Raw genomic sequence first — 20,530 nt, 5'->3', positions numbered from 1 at the left:
GATATATTTATTTATGGATAAATAGATAAAGATATTCTTTTTCAGATTCTTTTCTATTATAGTTTATTACAAGATATTGAATATAGTTCCCTGTGCTATACAGTAGGACCTTGTTTATTTTATATATAGTAATTTGTCTGCTGATCCCAAACTTCTAATTTATCCCTCCCCCCCCAGCCCTTTCCCCTTTGATAACCATAAATTTGGTTTCTGTGTCACACATTCCATTATTGAATGTACTATATGTTATCAAAACTTTTCTAAGATTAAATTAATTAGTTTGGTTTACTATGTTGAGTTTATTAATCAGAGAGGTTTTGAAAGGGTTATATTTTGTGTTTTCTTCTACTTACATACTTTAAAAACTCAAGTTATCAACCGCTGATATCATCCATATAATTTCAAATAATTCTTTGCTACAAGTTATTAGTTTATGAACTTGAATCTCAGTAATTTTCTTCATTGTTTTCTTACCTTATTACTTTTTAAATGAGTTTATTTAGCATAGCAAGAAGAAGGGATAGTAAGTTGTCTTTGTACTCTCCTTTTAGATGTACTGGATATAATACATCAATAATAAAAGCCATTAATAACATAACTTTTTTACCATTTTATTATAACCCATATCAAAATAGCAATCCTAAACAATACTGTTTCTTTTCAACATATAGAATGCCAACTTTGTGATGTGGAAGGAGTCCAAAATTAAAACAAAAGTTTTTCTTCTTGTTGCATTTCAGGCACAGAAATCCAGATATAATAAAATAGGAACAATAATCTCAGTGCTAAGCATCTTGAAAGATTAGAACATAGTACATTTGAGAGTTAGGAAAGACTTCCTTCATTTATGGTACTGTCTTACATCGGATTTTCTTGAACTTGACCTACTTATTGCAACACAAATGTCATTTCCTCTAAAGGAGTTTACAGAATTTATTACTTCTTAAATAAGAAAGTAAAAAGATATAGACTGTGTCCAAGAACTTCATTTGAGTTTCTGAAAATTAAGTCACTCAATCCTAGATTTTTGAGTAGTTTTTTTTTTGTGTACATATCAACAAAGATGTATTTTTTTTAATATATACATTTATTTATTTTATTTATTTATTTTTGGCTGCATTGGGTCTTCGGGCAAGCAGGGGCTACTCTTCGTTGCAGTGCCCACGGGCCTCCCACTGCTGTGGCCTCTCTCATTGCGGAGCTCCGGCTCTAGAGCACAGGCTCAGCAGTTGTGGCATGTGGGCTTAGTTGCTCCAAGGCATGTGGGATCCTCCCAGACCAGGGCTCGAACCTGTGTCCCCTGCATTGGCAGGCAGATTCCTAACCACTGCACCACCAGGGAAGCCCTGCATAGAGTTTTTAAGAAATGTATTGAGATTAGAACCATAGGTTTTCCTCAGTTTATATATATATGTGTGTAAATTCATAAATGCAGCAATCAACTTTGCTAACAGTCACCTAATAGGATAAGTCTTTGGAATTATTTTAAATGAGAGAAAAACTTATGAGAAAATCTTTACTTGCTGTTCATTTCCCCAACATATAATAATTCATTGTTTTCATCTCTGTTTTTGCTCCTTAAACATTTTAAACCATATTCATATAAACATCTATATCACCTTATTTCAATTTTATTTTGAACAGTCACACTTTTAAAGTTAGTTGACTGTTGTCTTTTTCCGAGAAGTTTTGAGAGAAGTCAAATGCCTAGACAGGTGTTTTGCATGTTTAAAAAAATGGTCTTTCTATTTACATCATGCAACAATTAGCAGGAACAAGTTTGGCAAGAGTCCTTATAGAGAGTATTACATCTCACCTCCTACTGAATTGTCTTCCTTATATGACTTTATTGTTTGGTTTGGAATAACTTCCTAGGGTGTCAAGCAAGTTCAGAATGAAGTTTAAAAATACATTCCACAGAGAAATGGTAATTGGATTATGGTAAATTAACTCTGAGTTAGTGGTTAAGTCATAGATTGGATTATTGAGAAATAACTACAATACCACAGGTTTTATGTGGGATTATGAAATGATTTTTTTCATATATAACTATTAATTAATATAATACCTTTATTCCCTTTACTCCCTGCCCAAAGATTAAAGGCAAAATCAATTAATAAGTTATTAAGATTTAACCTGATAGATTTTCTGTGTACTTTTTTGTTTTTTCATTATTTCAAAATTTTGAGAAACTTTTTTGATGGCAAAATATGAAGTGATCATTTTTAGCTTTTCAAGTTAATTGAAAATTGACGGTATCTAAAAATTGTAACAAGTTACTCTGAAGTACAAATGAATATCCCTTTCTCTGTTGATAAAGACTGCCAGTTTCAGTGTTATAAGGGGAGAAAAATCTGCCAGATATTTGAGTCCTGTATGATTCTTTGCTCTTGGCATATCAATTTCATGTTTAGAGTTTGCATCAGGAGTGATATGAGTAATTTTTGTTTCTATGACAGTGAATAAAGAAACTCCAAGGCAACAAGGCCCAGTCATTGTGTCCAGAGATGAAAGTCTACTGTGCTGCTAAAGAGACTGCCTTTATGACTTCTTTTATTCCTGGATCCTTTATGTCTCCTCTCAAAAAAAAAAAAGAGGATCCTAGAGCTATTTGAAACAAAATTCATTTTCTTTCATTCAGTACTTTGCTTGTGTCCTTGTTCCTTTTCTATGGCACAGTTTCAAAACATTACTCTTATCATACACATCTTTAGCCCTCTCATGTAAGTGTTATGTTTATAATATTGCCTAGAAACATTGCTGATAAAGTAAGAAAAAAAGTCTTCCAGCTCATGTATGTTAAGTAACAAGTGACTTCTCCCAGACGTTAGATTCCTTACCTATAATGAAGGGGGAAGTATTATCTTTCTCTTAAGGTTTTACTGATTAAATTACACAGGCATACCTTGTTTTATTGCACTTTGCAGATATTGCATTTTTTTACAAATTGAAGGTTTGTGGCAAACATGCATCAAGCAAGTCTATTGGGACCATTTTTCCTACAGCATTTGCTCACTTCATGTCTCTGTGTCACATTTTGGTAATTCCCACAATATTTCAAACTTTTTCATTGCTATCATATTTGTTATGGTGGTCTGTAATCAGTGTTCTTTGATGTTACTATTGCCAAAAGATTTTGACTTGCTGGAGGCTCAGGTGATCATTAGCACTTTTTAGCAATACATTATTTTTAAATTAAGGTATGCATGTTTTTTTAGACATAGAGGGACACCCCACCAGACACACAATCCACCCCCACCACATATACCCACCTACTAGATGGAATTGAAAGGCCGAAGAATTCCCCTATATGTGATCAGGAAACAATGCTCATATTTCCGCTCTTCTCCACTCTCCTTAGAGTAGCTGGACAGAACACTATCAAAGCCAAAGTCATCTATCCCTTAGAGACCAAAGCACCCCTCTTGATAAGAAACTAGCCATCTTGGTTTTCATGCTGTAAAGTATTTTGTTTTGTTTTAGAGTAAACTGGCTGAATTCCTTGCTTCTGTCTCTACTTTAGAAATATGGTTTAAAATAATCCATCCGTATGATGTTGACTGGTTCTGATTTTTTTTTTTTTTAACTTTCTTTTCCGATTATGGACATGATCGGTTCTACTACTATATCATTTTTAACAAGCCATTTTTTCCCTAAGGAACTCATTTATTTTATGAAGCTCAGAAAATAAAAATGGCCCCTTAATCCCATTACTGATACTGTCTTATGTATTCTACTTTAGACTTTCCTGTCCCAAAATTGGACTCTTGCTATAGATACTCTCATAACTCTTTTCACTCAATAGTAGATCATGTATGTCTCAGTATATATGTAAATATTGATCTCACAGAGCAGTACTGTATAGTGATTTACAGGCATGGATTCTGAAGTCAAGAGACCTGAATTTGAATCCATTTCTGCCATTTGCCAGCTACAAGCCTTAATTTATTCACCTTTAAAATGAGGATAATAATAGCACATACCTTCTAGGGTTATGAATATGAGATGAGATGAGAAGAGGTATGTCAAGTGCTTAAAAGTATCTGGCACACAGTAAACATACAATAAATTTTAGCTATTTATAATAATCATGTTTGAGAACTGTATAATTTTTTATGTGTTTACCCCAATTTATTCACCTCTCCAGTATTAATAAACATTTAGATACTGAGCATTTAGGCTGTTTACAGTTTCCCAGTATTATAAAGCAACCCTGCAATATACACCCTTGCAACTAAGTCTTTGTGTACTGTCTTATTTCCTTAGGACATAAAATTGGTGTGTCAAAGGGAATGTGTATTTCTAAAGCTTTTAATAGTATTTCTAAATACCCCTCCAGAAAGGTTATGGAACTCTGACTCCAGCATTCTTTGTTGTTTTTGTTGAAGATGATTTATCTGGAGTCAGGTTTCAAAGAGATATCTTTAAAATTCTTATCATTACTAACCATATTAATGTATTAAAGGACAGTTAAGTCGTCACATTCATACCTAATACAGAGGTGTTTTCAAAATGGATCACCTGCTTGCCCTTGAGCCTCCATTACTAGAATAAAAAAGATTTTCCTCTAAGAGAAATGTTATGTTGTCAATCTTCTCATCTTATTTAAAATAAGATAGCAATGCCAAATTTTTAACATTTGGTAGGATACCAAGTTTGGATAATTTGTTAGTGGCCTTTTTTAAAAGCTATTTTAAAATTTTTTGTGTTGTTTGTAATAGAGAATGCCACTTCACAAAGTTTGATTACTGAAATGTTTTGTGGGTTTGATTTCTCTTGAGCATAGAAGAGAGAAGGCTGATATAAAAATTTATTTACGTAAGTGTAGCATAGCCATGTTTCTAATGATAAAGCTTCCCAGAGCCCGTAGCATAACTTATATATCAGGCCCTGACACATGGTATTAGCATATTTATTCCTACTACTCAGGTTGAAAACAAGACTGATTTTTCTTTAAAGGTTAAAAATATTTATCTTCACAACAGTTTGCTTTCATTTCCAGCAGGAAGGGAACTTTTTTCAATTTTTTTAACCATAAAAATTAGTTTTCATTGTGTTCAGATTTTTTAGTAGATCTATGCGTGGTCTTGTTGAAATTTACAGTGTAGGAAAATATGAAGAAAAACATAAAAGTCACTTTAAATCCCACTGCCCTGCAATAAAGACTGTTAACATCTTACTGACCACACTTTTATGCATCATGTTTTTTTCACGTCTTAAATGAACAAATCTTTTTAAAACTGTAAAACATACATAACAAAGTTTGCCGCTTTAACTATTTTTGAGTGTACAGTTCGATGGCATTAAGTACATTGACATCGTTGTGAAACCACCACCACCATCCATCTCCAGAACTCTTTTTATCTTCCAGACTGAAACTCTGTACCCGTTGAGCAATAGCTCCCCTCTCTCCCCTCCTCCAGCCCCTGGCAACCACGACCTACTCTTTTTCACTTTGTATTGAAATATAATATTCATACAGAAAAGTACACATACTACAAGTACGCTGACAGCCAAAAAACACATGAGGAACAGAGTGTTTCTAAGTGTTACTGTTGCGGTTCCTTTTTTCTTTGCAGAGCAAGTTGGCAGTGCTCTAATAGTACAGATTTACCTTCTCTTAACTGCCACATTATTTTATTTGATCATGTTCTGTAGACTGACTGGTGACTAACTCAGAGCTAGCAAGCCTGTCACCCAGAGCATAATAAAGCACTGTGTAGTGATGCGTCACAAGACTGTTTTTGCATAGAGCTTATTAGCCAAGGCTTTTGGAACCGCCCTCAGCTGCACCTTGTGCTATATTAGTACTCCTCAGACAGGAAGAATTTTCTTTTGCTGCGGTAGCTTGTCCGGTTACCTTCAGGGTAAGTGTGTACAGTTCATGTAAAAATGAGTTTCTCTTGTTTAACTTTATCTGATTCTTTTTTGATTCTGTATCTTATTGAAATTTTAGGCATTTAAACATCCAAATTAAGGAAATAAAAACAGAATGATCCTGTATAATGTAAAACTTTTTTATAGTTTGCAAAGATATGAATATGTAAAACTTTGCAGTGTCTTGAGTCTCAGAAATTATAATTTGTAGGATCTAATTTTAAGAGCTTATTGTTTAAAAAAAAAGAGCTTATTGTTTCACACATGGATGTTAAGGAAAAGCAAAGTACCCTCAGAAATCTCTTTTCAAGGGGAAAAAAGATCCAATTTTGTTGTTCATTAGTTGTTGTGTGATTCAGTTTTGCTGATAGCCACATGCTTTGTGTAGCTAGGATTAGGAACTATTTATTATGGCTAGTAATAAAGATAATTAATTTTTATTTTGTGCCCATAAGCCTTATCCAGGATATCTTGGAATGGGTTTATACTGGTATGTTTTATAAATTAATAAAAGCTGGATTACTGTCTGTAAGGATTATAACACATTGTATAATGAAAATTAAGATTCAAACATATATATCACCATAATAGCCCAGAACATTTTAGTTAACTTAGATTTAAATACTTGAATTTACCTTATTTTTTATAGTTAGCTAATGCAGCAGACCATTTCTTAAAGTAGTTTACTTGGTTTTTATTGGCAGCCTATATCCAAGCCCTGCATCTCTGGATACTGCTTACTACCTATGCTGTTGTTCTAGGACATATTCAAGGACAGAGGAACTCAGAGTACTCTAAGGGTAATCAGTATATATTATCTACTTTCTATGTGCCTTGGTTTACTCATCTTAAAAAACGCTATTAGTTCTTAGGTTAGTGGAGGTGGGGAGGATAGATGAATAAATTCTAAGCTTTGAAATTGTGTATTTTCATAAGTATCTACAAAATTCTGACTGAGAAGCCACATTTTACTATTTAAGAAAATTGGTATAAATTGCCAATTTTTAAATAACCGGCCTTTGAAATCTATTTTCTTTTCTTCTACCACCTTCTCTTACCCTCCCACCTTTTGCTATTCAGTTTCATTTTTGTTTTATGTCTGTATCAAGAGAAAGTTTCATTTTCCAGTTTGTGTATTTTTTTTCACTGCTGCCTTGAAAATCTAATTAGGGAGAATTCTTTAAATGCCCCCAAGAAACTGATTTTATAATGTTATACAAATAAGGAACTTACAGTTTGATTTTCCATGTGCTAATCACCCTAAAAAAGTGTCATTATTAAAAACCCAAGCTTAGGACAAGTAATATATGTTGCTGGAGATGTGCAGTAAGATATTTAGGACTGTTGCTGACACACTGTCCATACTGTAGTAATGCATACCTTTTCTTATGTAAGTAGTATACAGTTTACCATGCAAAATTTCATTAATTTATTGTGTAATTTAAATGTTTCTAAAAGTATCAAGCTTAAAGCGGAATCACAGCTTTTTAAGCTAAGAATATCAGTGAATTTAATCTTTTTTCACTTTCCCAGAAGACAGTCAAGTGGGCCTTTAAAAGTATTCAATTTGCATTCAAATAGATACTGTAAAACTTGTATAAAGGCAAGTAAATTTTTTTCAGGTAGATATAGAAATTTTCAGTCATTTTGATTTGTAAATAACTTCAAGGTGTAAAGAGAATCATCTCAGAATGAAATACCACAATAGCTAAAACTTCCAGTTATCAAGTTTGTGCTATGCAAGTGAAGTTCTTCTTACCTCTTGCTTCAGTCTTTAGCTTTGTCCTACATGTTCCTTGTAATGAACACTGTTACAGTAGAGACCTTAACCTCACAGTGAAAGAACACAAAGTAATTATTTTCCAGTTTCCACATTTTCCAGTCCACATTTAAAGGTTCCAAATACTTAAAACTTCAGAACTTTCTTAGTAGAGAGTTCATAGTTCAAGGGTAATATTTTCTATTTTTGAACATGTCTTCTACACTTGATGTGTTTTTTTCAGCAACTCTTCTCTTGAAGCATCTGCAACAGATGACTGCTGGCAAAGTAAGCCAGAAGTTTATATACCAAGTATAGGTTTACAAGCCTATTGGTTTAAAAATATCCTGCCCTAATTTTCAATGTCTTCCTTAGAATAGTGCCAGAATGCTGACATTTATACCTTAGTCTTTACACTTCTATAATGATAGTGATTTTTCTATTAGGACTGCAGTATCACTTCATGTGAGATTATCTTTGAGTAAGGATAAATTCTGGTCAGATTGCCAGTGACGATTAGGAAGAATGAAATATCGTCATTGAAATTTGCAGAGTATCTAGTAAACTATTAGGTTTACTTATCAAAAATAATGTCCTAAAGTTGGCCATTATCAAATTTCTGATCACTCTTTGTTTTCATTTGTATAAATAAAATAATGAAGAGACCATGAGAAAGATGATTAACTCCTTTACCTACTAACACTGGCTTTTTTTTTTTTTTTCCTTCTTTCCTTTTCTACTAAATAACTGGCCTTTGAAATCTATCTTGTAATTTCTATTTTGTGATTTCTATTTTAAAATATATTTTGTGATTAGCACATGGAAAATCAAACTATAAGTTCCTTATTTGTATAACATTATAAAATCAGTTTCTTGGGGGCATTTAAAGAATTCTCCCTAATTAGATTTTCAGGGCAGCAGTGAAAAGAAAAATACACAAACTGGAAAATGAAACTTTCTCTTGATACAGACATAAAACAAAAATGAAACTGAATAGCAAAAGGTGGGAGGGTAAGAGAAGGTGGTAGAAGAAAAGAAAATAGATTTCAAAGGCCAGTTATTTAGTAGAAAAGGAATGAATGCTCCAAAAAGAGCCATACTTGGGGGCGGAGAGTAGAGAGGAATTGGGCTACTTGGCTATGTGTAACAAAAGACTTGAGATTCCCAGATATTAAAACGTATTCTTCACTGCTTGAATTGTTTTCCTTTGAGCTTTTCAAATGTTTCAGAGTATGTGATATTTTTGTAAACTCCACTGTACTTTTTCACATTCTCCTTCCTCATTTTCAAGCTAATAAAATGGTTTTATTTAAATAGTGCCTTCTGAGAAATCTAGAAATCCTTTTCAGATATTAAACATTGAAGAAAAGCCATAAGCATTTAATATTTTACGCTTTGGATTCTATAAATGAAGAAAGAGACTTGCCAGGCAGTTTTGATGACAATATTTTTCAGGTTTGGAAATACTGTTTATTCAACTCTAAGATACCATCAGTTATAAGATCATCAACTTACTAGCAGCCTTTCTGAGAGGGGTGGGAAATACTTTTTTAAGTAAGATATTTCCCAATTTTATATATGTACTTTACGTGGAAGGGGGGATGGATTTTAGAATTTGAGAATTTTTTTATGTCTGCTACACACATTTTAATTATAAAGAACACAGATCTAATGTTCAACTTCTATTGCTAGAGTTTAAGAAAAAGTCAGTTTTTCCCTCTCAACTAACTTACCCTTTTTAAACAGTGCTTTTATTTTAAAATTTTGCTTACGTAGAATAAAGTAAAAGTAAAGTCATTGAGGAACAAAAATAAATAATTTTCCCTAAAATTTATACTGCAAAAATGAAACTTAGTATAATGATAGGGTATTCTTAAAACTTCTTTTGGTTTAACAAATAGATGCATATAAATTTCACCCAAAACCCTTAAATGATCATTCAGTTACATACTATTTTGTGCCAGACACTATGCTAAATTCAAACACAAGTCAGATCTTAGTCACATCATTTCACAAAATTAAAGGTTTTAAAATGAGAAAATTGAAGAATAAATTTGACTTGTGTGGATTATGCTTCTCCTTACATTCTTATTCAGTAATAATAATGCATAATTTTCCCACAAACTTCACCCTTACATGTAGAGATGTTGATAAAGTGTTCTTGCAATAGAGCATTTTCTTGCAGATATATACTTCACTGTAATTCTATTCAAATCTTATTAACACCATATAAATTCTTATAGGAGAGCTGCAGCTTCTCCATACACAATTTTAACCCAAAACTTTGTGAGACAGAGTAAAATCTTTGCTGAGCTTCTTAGGAAAGAAAAAAAAATGCCTTCAGTAACTGGGTATTTCAATCAAACCAAAAGCACCTCCCGGGTATGTCATTAACATAAAGGAAGAGACTAAAATGTGTATGTATGTCACATGTACTTTTTTTCTCTCTCTTTCACTGTGACATCACCTGGGAAAATCCAGAAGATTGGATAACCAAGAAATGCCTAATCAAGATTCTGCTGTACATGTGAAAATGGTGGGTATTTGAATATTTCCAGTTCCATTTATTAATGGTGAATCTTCACCACTTTTACCTCTGTCTCTAACCAGATAATTAATTATGGGACTGTAAATGTATACAGATCTTTCTTCCCAATGTTAGACACACAGTAGAACTTTGAATGTTTGTTGAATTGAATTTCTTTGGAATTCTTTTTGCTTGAAACATAATGTGCATTAAAGTGTTTCTCGGCATATAAAATGATTACCCCGTTCCTTTTTGTGCTAAATTTTCCTTGCTCAGCAACAGCACACTTAAATCATACAACATGAGATCTTTTATCTTAGGCCTCTGAATTAAAATGACCAGCATTTAAGAATTTTTAAAAACTTCATGAACAGCAGTAGCTTTCATTGCATTATAGAAATTAGGATGAAGTAGGGAAAATATAGGCTTTGGCATCAGAACTGGCTTCAGATCTTAACTCAGTCCTTGATAGCTGTGATACCCTTGAATGAAGGCAACCATCTCACCTTTAAGGAATGGGTGTGAAAGCACCAACTTTGTGTTGTTTTCATTCATATCTTTTCCCAGATTTATTAAGATATAATTGACAAATAAAATTACAAGATATTTAAAGTGTACAGTGTGGTGATTTGATATGCATATACATTGTGAAAGTTTACCCCATCTAGCTAACACATCCATGACCTCACAAATTTCCTTTTTTTTTTTTTTTGAGAACATTTGAGTTCTACTCTCTTAGTAAACTTCAATTTTGTGATAGTGTTAAACATTATGATCACCATGTTATACGTTATATCCTCAGACCTTATTCATCTTATAATTGAAATGTTCTTATATTTAATGAAAAAGTATATATAAAGTACCTCATAGCACATAGTAAGCACTCAGTGAATGTGAATCTCCTATATTATGTTAGTAAGTGTTTTAGCTCTGTATGTAGCATTTATTTGAATGTGTGGGGAAAATTATGTCCATCCTCCTTATTCATAAACATTTTTTAAATCACAGTTTCTGTCTTTTAAAGAGGACAACTGCCCCATGATCTCTTTCGTATTTTCTCTTTCTGTCCTTTTTTTTGTTCTTCCTCTTCTCTATTTTTTCATCCTTTTTTTCTTTCTAGTTTTCTTTTTCTGATTTGAGCCTATAAACCAGAACTTAGCATGCAAACAGCTTTGTGTCACAATTAGTAGATCTCTCGTTTAACTTTCCTCATCCAATATGTGATGGGAGGTTAAAGTTGACTCAAAGTGCTGATTAAGCTTGTCATCAGTATACTTAGAGCTGTTAGAATAAAGCATATGAAATTGCCGATATTTTCAATACATCAAATATAGTCCAATATTGGCAGTTTTGTATGGTTCAGCCTAATACTTGGACATGATCTTTGCATCCATTGCATGATTGGCATTTGATTCATTGGTACTGAGCATGAACATTGCTGAATTAAATCATTCTAAACTCATTTTCTTGCTTGAGTTGATTTTCTTTTTCTTTTTTTTTTTTTTTAACCAAAATGAATACAAGAGACATAGGAAAGTCTTAGCATATAATTTGTTGTTACCTGGATCCTAGAACCTTCTAATATGTGTCTCCTTTAGAAGCAAGTAGCAATGTAGTTAACCCACAATAACACTATTGAAGGAAAACAAGCCAAAAGATGATATATACTTAACACTTTTTACTATCATTGCATGAATTTACACAATTTTTACCTTGGGTTTGCTTTTCTAAAAACATTGATACATCTTTAAGTTGATATCTCCTTAGGATGTTATTCTTAACTTCTCATGATCTGAGTCCAAATCTCTCCTTCCAGACTTTACACACACTCACACTCTTCTCCATGTACACTTAAGTTCTAGAAAAACAGAGCTATTTATCCTTTTCCCACATTAGACCCTGTACTTTGACCCCTCCCCAGTCTCAGCATACCCAAATCCTGCTTCACTCTGAAATCCTAGCTCCATTGGCCCTCCCTCCTTTGACCCCAGCAGAAGTAATCTCAATTTCTTCTGTTTCTCTAGTATTGTACTTGGACATCTTGGCAATGTATTAGTTATTTGGGTTCCTGTATTATAATCCATGTTAGAGAACATGCATTTCAGTATAAGATGTATATCTTCCTAAAACTTCTGTATCTTTTACAGAGTTGCTTAACAGAATGCCTTACAGTTAAAGACTATATGGTAAATGAAGGAAAGAATTTGGCCTACACTCCCTTAATGTGGAGACAGGCCAGATATGTGGTAGGCAGGAGAGACGGCTATCAATAAAATTTAGCAGTGCATAATCTTCAAAGTAAATCATAGAATCATCCAGGTATATGAGTGAGTAAATGTACCAGTCTGAATAGGTGGTTTTAAAAATCTATACTTTTTATGTCATCACATAAAAATTGTAGTGCCCACTCCTTTGTACCAGTAATGAAGACTTTTGCTTGTACCATATCTGAACATTGGAAAACAAAGAAAAAATATCTTCCCTGAGAGCTTCAGACAAAGATTCTTAAGTAATTCAAACTAATTTTGATGTGGCCGTGTTTAGAAAAATACAGGTAGACATCCTTAGGACAATTTTGTGACTACCATGCAGATATTCATTTATATCATCTCAGTGTATCCACAAGATAATATCAAATACTCTAATATTGCTATAGGGTTGTGAACAAAACTATATAACTTTGAAATCAATTTCTTTAGAAATCGTGCATTCTGAATATGTAAGTAGACTAATAATTAGGAATTCATTTCCTCTGTACAAATACAGTAAATTAAAGATCAGCCAGAATAAGTATATTTTAGGTTTTCCATAATTATCTTTAGCATTGCTTCAGATTAGGCTCCAGTCAACCAGAATACCCTGATTCTTGTCAGGAAAGCTTCGCTCCCTCCCTAACATTTTATATTATGGCCTTAGAAAATGAATTTGTTTTCTTTTGCTCACAAATGATGGAAATTTTTAGCCCCTTATTTTTCATAAAATTGTATTATCAAATTGGAAAGTTTTCGAAAAATTTAAAATAACTTGCCCTTCAAATTTCAAGTATCATTATTTTATGTACCACCAAAGAGGAAGGTGTATTTTGTCCAAGAGGAATATGAGGAAGGGATTTGAGGAGGTAACAAAAGTATGTGACATATGATGAAATGCATACTCCTGCAGTGTGCTTCATAATGTTCTGATATTCTGATATTCATTGACACATTTCATATATAAAATTGTATTTCTTAGGCTGTATTCTAAAATATTTGAGTAAAATGTCTAATATCTCAAGTTCCTGAGAAGTATTTATCATATACTTTAGTAATATTGTATGTGTATTGTGGAAAGGGGGGTGTGTGGTGTATTACCATATAGTCCAAGGCAAGTATAATTACAATTTTTTTATTTCTTACGCCGGTGTCCTCCATCCTGTCGTGTTCTCTGGAGAGAGTAGCTGCCCTTCCATCTGTTTTCACCACTGGTATTTCACCCTAGTACTGTTTGAGTATTCGCTACTCATTTATCTGAAAACGAATGGTTATATCTTGTGCAGAAGCAGGGATATGAATGCCTCTAGCCACTGGTTCTCTTTATTTTCACCGTCAAATAAACCAGTCTAATAGTTGTTTAGCCTAGCAGAAACCAGCCTACTTTGAAGTCCTGTTTAAACATGGCTTTTTAAAATTAAATGTATTGTAATATGTGACTTGCTTGAGGCAGGACATGTTCCTCAGTATCGACACACTGAAACAAAATGTCTAATTTTCTTGGCGAAAATACAGTAGGTGACATATACCCTCTATTGCTTTCATCAACAGGTTAGTTATTGAATCAAGCATATGCTGGTTGTTATGCATCTGCCAGTTAAGGCAGAAGTAAGAGCAGAATTTAGTTAGGGGATCATTTACTAGCTAAGGTATTTGTAAGGGAGCAACAGAAGTGATATTCCAAAACAGCAATGATTCCTAAAACTCAACAAGAAAACAGTATAAGCATCATGTCATCATATCTCTAGCTTCTCGTGTCTGACACAAAGTAGACACATGATAAGTATTTATAAAACAAGTGAATGGATATTAATGAATGAAAAAAAGGAATGTAGGGACAAATGCCTATTGGTTTTTCTCATCGATTAAAAAATCACAATAAAATAGTGATTTATTTAGATGATTTAAATAACCTTTATTCTTTTGAAACCCTTTAAAGTCCATTTAAATTAAAAAGATCACTGTATGAAGGTTAGTTGCATTGCAGGTTATCCTATCCTATTTAAATATGGTTTTTTAAAATTAAGTGTATTATAAGTCCAGGTCTTTCATTCATGGAGAAAAATTTAATGTTCCCACTTCTCTTTCCTGTACACTCTGTATTCATCCTCCAGTCTTAGGAAAACATTTTAGCTTTCTTCTGATTTTCTAATTTTGTCCATTGTGTAGCGACAACATGGGACCTAATAGACTTAACTGGTCAGACTCTCTTGTAGCAGAGATACAAGGTCTGGGGAATTTTTCATAACTGTGTCCATAACACACATGAAATATGTTAATATTGGTGATAACACACCCATAATAATAGGATATAAAGTAAATAAATATTACCTGATACAAGCCACTATAGAATCTTGATTTGAGGTTCAGTTATTTTCTTTTTATACTGTGAGCTGACTATTAAATGATTCATAGTTTCCTTCCCCCAGTCTGCTTGTACAGCTGTAAGAGCACTGTGCTGGTGCTGATTTTACTCTGATCAAACTCTATCAATTTCATTATATCTGTGATATGGTAGAAAAGAGAAACAATATTTATATAACATTAAATTGTTGAGCGAAACTAAAGCCTGCATAAACCAGCCTAGTGGCAGCTTCTAAGCCCAGGTGGTCTAATACCTAGTAGGGTCCTAACTTGAAATAAATCCATTGTAAAATTTATGCCAAGAACAAAGAAGTTTTGGGGGATATAGTACAATAAAGAAGCAAAGATCTTGAAGCAACTTTTCAAATTAAATACATTAATATTAATTTCAAAAAGCCAGATGCAAGGACTTCCCTGGTGGCGCAGTTGTTAAGAATCCGCCTGCCAATGCAGGGGACACGAGTTCAAGCCCTGGTCCAGGGAGATTCCCACATGCTGCGGAGCAAACTAAGCCCGTGCGCCACAACTTCTGAGCCTGTGCTCTAGAGCCCACAAGCCACAACTACTGAGCCCACGTGCCACAACTACTGAAGCCTGCGTGCCTAGAGCCCGTGCCCCGCAAAGAGAAGCCACCACAGTGAGAAGACCGCGCACCGCATCGAAGAGTAGCCCCCACTCACCTCAACTAGAGAAAGCCCGTGCACAGCAACGAAGACCCAACACAGCCAAAAATAAATAAATAAATAAATAAAATAAATTTTTTTAAAAAAGAATGCATTTTTTTTTAAGTACTGTTAAAACTAAGGTATTTACTTTAAAAAAAAAAAAAAAAAGCCAGGTGCAAAAGTATGTAATGAGAATGAGATAAATTATGTGCATATACATACATGATTGCAATCATAAAAATGAAAATAATGGAAAATTGATTAAAATGTTTACTTGTTTATCTTTGGGCAGTAGAATTCCAGGCAATTTTTATTTCTTTTTTATACTTCGGTTTTTTCTGTGGTAAACATGCATGACTTTTATAATTAGAAAAATTGCATTTTCTGATAATGTATTACCAATGTAGTTTTGCCTTAATCTTCTAGATGGAAACTACTGATGTGCTTTAAAATTTTTTGTACAAATAAATGGCAACTTGATATGGTGGTTTGCTTTTTTAAAAATAACGCCCCAACATTTTTACATCTTTAAATAATATAAGCTTTTTATATTATTCTGCTTAGTATCAAAGGAACCTGGGGAAAAAGGAATTAAAAATAGTTAATTAATTTCTTTGATTTTTAGATGCCAGAATTCCAGAAAAATTCAGTTCACATCAAGAACCCTACAAGAGTAGAAGAAATTATCTGTGGTCTTATCAAAGGAGGAGCTGCCAAACTTCAGGTGAATAATTATCAAGAAGCCTTTAGTATTAAACCTTTATTTTTAATGTTCAAGCAGACTCATTCATCCTATGTGTTGCTACAATCTAAAGAAAGTTTAGATAGCAAGCTTCGCCTATCCTTTTGGAATGTAAAATCTAAGAGATATATCTAGAATTGGTCTAAAATACGCAGAATGACCCACTGGAAACAAACAAAATTAGTAGCCTTAAGATAAATTTAGCTTTTCTTTAACATTAAGTGCTAAGCTAACTAGTGCTGTGCATAAGTATTAAACCATTTTAAGTAAAATATTAATGTTAATAATATAATATTCTTTAAAATGTGTACAGTTTCAAGTTGTTCTTTTAATTTAATTAATCATAGTAGTTCAGGACTTTCCTGGTGGCACAGTGGTTAAGAATCTGCCTGCCAATGCAGGGGACACGGGTTCGAGCCCTGGTCTGGGAAGATCCCACATGCTGCAGAGCAGCTAAGCCTGTGCGCCACAACTACTGAGCCCGCACACCGCAACTACTAAAGCCTGCACTCCCTAGAGCCCGTGCTACACAACAAAAGAAGCCACCGCAATGAGAAGGCCGCGCACCACAATGAAGAGTATTCCGCGTGCCACAACTAGAGAAAGCCTGCGTGCAGCAACGAAGACCCACCACAGCCAAAAAAAATTTTTTTAATAAAAATAAATCTTAGTAGTTCAAAGTAAGATGTAACTTTATTAGGAGATGGATAACTTTTTTTTAAAATTCTTTCCTTTTTTTTAAAGGAATGTTTTACATGTAAATTAAATCAACAGTCTGGATATTCAGTAAAAACTTATTCCTTTTTTTAAACATTTCTGAAAAAATATTTAGCCCAGTCTCCTAAGTTTCAAGAGTTGGTAAACTGCTGCTACGTATCATTCATTCATTGGTAGAGTTTACCTAAATAGACAAGTTAACTCAAGAATGTAACAGTTTCAATAACGTAAAGCTTCATGTAGTTTGCTTCCACTGCATTTTTGTACATCGACCAAGTAGGTTGAAATTGTGCAGTGTTTTATTGCTGTCAGCAATAGTAACCATATTACCTGCAGTTGCAAATTCCTATACCGATTAGTCAGATTTTATTTGGCGACAGTGCTGGGGCACTTAAGGTTCACCTTGTAGTTAAGGAAATTCTCAGGACTTGATATATGAACTGCATTAGAAATCTCAGTGTAGACCGAATAACCTACGGTGGAGGGCAGGGACGGAACACAGTCTCATGCCTCTAGGAGATGTGCATTAAGTGTCTGGCCTTGGTGGCTGTAATTTCATAATGCCTTTTTCCCTTTTCTTACAGATAATAACAGACTTTGATATGACACTGAGTCGATTTTCCCACAGAGGGAAAAGATGCCCATCATGTCATAGTAAGTGTGGCATTGATAAACAAATTTATGAAAGTAATCATTATTTTAAGTTCCTTTTCTACCTGTATTATCTATGAGATTGCTTGGGGTTTTTTCTTCTTTTTGGACATTGAAAGTGAGGGAGCCTTATTATTTTATTATTATATTTTTAGGATTTGTTTTCCCCATGTTACATAAATGGCTATTTTCCTGTATGGTTTTGGTTGCAAGAGGAATGAAGACTTTCTGAAATTTTTCTCTCCAAATGTGGTCTATTTATTATTCAGGAAATATTTAAATGAATTTAAACTTTGAATTAGCCTAAAGAAACAGATTTATCAAATGCTTTGTGTTTTCTAGGAATGTTACTAAATTTTTGTATCATTGATAAACTAAGTGAAAGAGTGAGTTACTAAATAAATATCCAGTTAAAGTCTGTTGCTAGGATAATATACCTTTTTTGTTTTCCAAACTTGGCAGTGAGTTTTTAAAATAATACTCTTCAACCTGATATAAGCCCTCTCACTAACTATTGGAACATGTGTAATTTGAGAAATCATTGATAATTTATTTTTAAAAACTACTAAAAATTGTACCCTTTGGCCCAGTAATTCCTCTCTGGAGAATTTCTAATCAAGTAATCCCAAATGTAGGAAAAAAGCTTTAGATCCAAGGTTTAGATTTTAAAACCATTAGATTCTCTAGGAATGCCATGTGAATTACAGCACTAACACCAAAAGTTGTAATGACCATGCTACTTGAGTTGGCATTTAAGTTAAAAGTAATAAGTTATTTATAGTACTAGTAGCATCAGAGTATTTCTTTTCTTTTTTTTAAATTTATTTTTTAATTGAAGTATAGTTGATTTACAGTGTTGAGTTAATTTCTGTTGTACAGCAAAGTGACTCAGTTATACATATATATATATACGTTCTTTTTTATATTATTTTCCATTATGGTTTATCCCAGGATATTGAATATAGTTCAGAGTATTTTTTTTAATGCCTAGTTTGCTTTCTTTCTTTAGATGTCATTGACAACTGTAAGCTAATTACAGATGAATGTCGAGAAAAGGTAAACACTAACTATAATCCAGAGTTACTCAAAGACTTCATTACCCTTTTTGCTGAGAGTTTTTTCAGGTTCATTCATACAAACAAGAATGGTTGCAAAGTGCTTATAGCCATATCTGGCGCATAGTAAACACTCAATAGATCTTAGGTTTATTGTATGGACTATATGCTCCCAACTTATTTTAATGAAAAAATTAACAGTTACTTTTTAACAATAACAACAAAACTTACATGAGAAACTTTTAATAGATTACCAAAATATTCTGGTGTCCTTATATTAACTGGAGAATTAAAACAAAAATACTGTGATGGGAATTCCCTGGCCGTCCAGTGGTTGGGATTCCGAGCTTCCAATGCAGGGGGCACAGGTTTGATCTCTGGTCGGGGAACTAAGATCCCACAAGCCTTGCAGCCAAAAAAACGTGCTGTGGTTTTATGTATTTTATCCCCTTAAATTGATCAGGAAACTGGCTCAGTTCTCTACTTTCTTGAGTAAGTGTCTATCTGTGTCTATTTTAACAAATAAGACTCCAAATATGAATCAAATTGAATACTTTCATAGGAGAACAAGAGTTTTTTGGTAGTGATAATTTGATTACTGGTTTCACTGAATTACTGACCTGAAAGTACTTTAAAAAAGCAAGGTAACTTTTTTTTTTAGTTTATTTATTTATTTATTTTTGGCTATGTTGAGTCTTAGCTGCTGCACTTGGGCTTTCTCTAGTTGCGGGGGCTACTCTTTGTTGCGGTGCGCGGGCTTCTCATTGCAGTGGCTTCAGGCACACGGACTTCAGTAGCTGTGGCACGCAGGCTCAGTAGTTGTGGCGCACAGGCTCAGTAGTTGTGGCACACGGGCTTATTGCTCTGCGATATGTGGGATCTTCCCAGACCAGGGCTCGAACCTGTGTCCCCTGCATTGGCAGGCAGATTCTTAACCACTGCGCCACCAGGGAAGCCCCCGAAAAAGCAAGGTAACTTTTTGCAGGTGTATTTAGTTACATGTAAACTAAGCTCAACAAAGATATCTTCAGTGGATCTATGCATTAGCTAGGCATGATCTAATCATTACCATATAAAGCAGTTTGTGGAAAACACTTGCTTACATTGTTTTGCTTTCTGTAAAACTAAGCAGCTTAATGACAACTCTGTAGACTTAACGATTGTTATTCACTTATTTCTAGTTACTGCAACTAAAGGAAAAATATTATGCTATTGAAATTGATCCTGTTCTTACTATAGAAGAGAAGTACCCTTATATAGTAGAGTGGTAAGTGTGTATTGGGTGATGGGAGGGTTAAAAATATAAAATAACATTATAGTTACAACTAATGGTTTTCCCCTGCACTGTATATAAATAGATTCATAGATTATCCAGTGAGTTAGAGCAGTGATTAAATATGACAAAATGAACTCTAATTCTCTAATCACTGCAACAGTCTAGAATTTGTTTTGTTAATATGAAGATCAGTGGGAATAAATTTAAATCCTACACTCAAGCCTTAAATTAAAAAGAAGAAAAAAATTTTTTTAAGTATATGGACAGATGTGGCTGAATGTATAAAGAAAAAGAATTAGGATTTAAGTTGACTCTGAATTTAGTTGGAGCCAGCAGGTGACATAATTACTGAGAAATGATCCTCTGATGTTGGTCGCATTAATCAAAATGCAGCATTCCAAGCAGACCACAGTGAAAGCATTGTGTTGAGTCCTGGGAGAATGCTATTAAGAGAAATGTTGACAAACTTAGTCTGTGTCAAAGGAGTCCACTAAGATAACCACAGGAATTGGAGCCATCCCATTTGAGGAAGATTTCAAGGAATAGAGAGGATGCTTTGATTTGAGAAGCAACAACTTGTGGTTTTAGTCTCAGAAGACTAGGAATGATGTTACTGGTTTTCATTATCCCATTACCTAACCTGAATAC

The 20,530-nt window shown here is 33.6% G+C and overlaps 1 protein-coding gene across 5 annotated transcripts in view; it reads left to right on the top strand.

The window, feature by feature from the left end:
• The window catches only part of NT5C3A (5'-nucleotidase, cytosolic IIIA), a 40,585-nt gene that overhangs the window by 15,389 nt on the left and 4,666 nt on the right, over positions 1–20,530 (top strand). The window contains exons 1-7 of one of the 5 annotated variants that reach the window (XM_082472080.1): positions 5,740–5,867; positions 6,582–6,677; positions 10,118–10,172; positions 16,067–16,165; positions 17,485–17,554; positions 18,561–18,607; positions 19,788–19,873. In XM_082472080.1, coding sequence (XP_082328206.1) covers positions 10,137–10,172; positions 16,067–16,165; positions 17,485–17,554; positions 18,561–18,607; positions 19,788–19,873 — 338 coding nt within the window. In that variant the 5' untranslated portion in view covers positions 5,740–5,867; positions 6,582–6,677; positions 10,118–10,136. Of the gene's footprint in view, positions 1–5,739; positions 5,868–6,581; positions 6,678–10,117; positions 10,173–16,066; positions 16,166–17,484; positions 17,555–18,560; positions 18,608–19,787; positions 19,874–20,530 lie in introns of those variants that run through there. The other 4 variants (XM_082472081.1, XM_082472079.1, XM_082472082.1 and 1 more) reach the window with 4 other exon arrangements.

Source organism: Balaenoptera physalus, assembly GCF_965194825.1.
Source record: "Balaenoptera physalus genome assembly, chromosome: 8".
Classification (NCBI taxonomy): Eukaryota; Metazoa; Chordata; class Mammalia; order Artiodactyla; family Balaenopteridae; genus Balaenoptera; species Balaenoptera physalus.
Note: the sequence above shows the minus strand (reverse complement) of the source record. Positions and strands in the feature narration are given on the sequence as shown.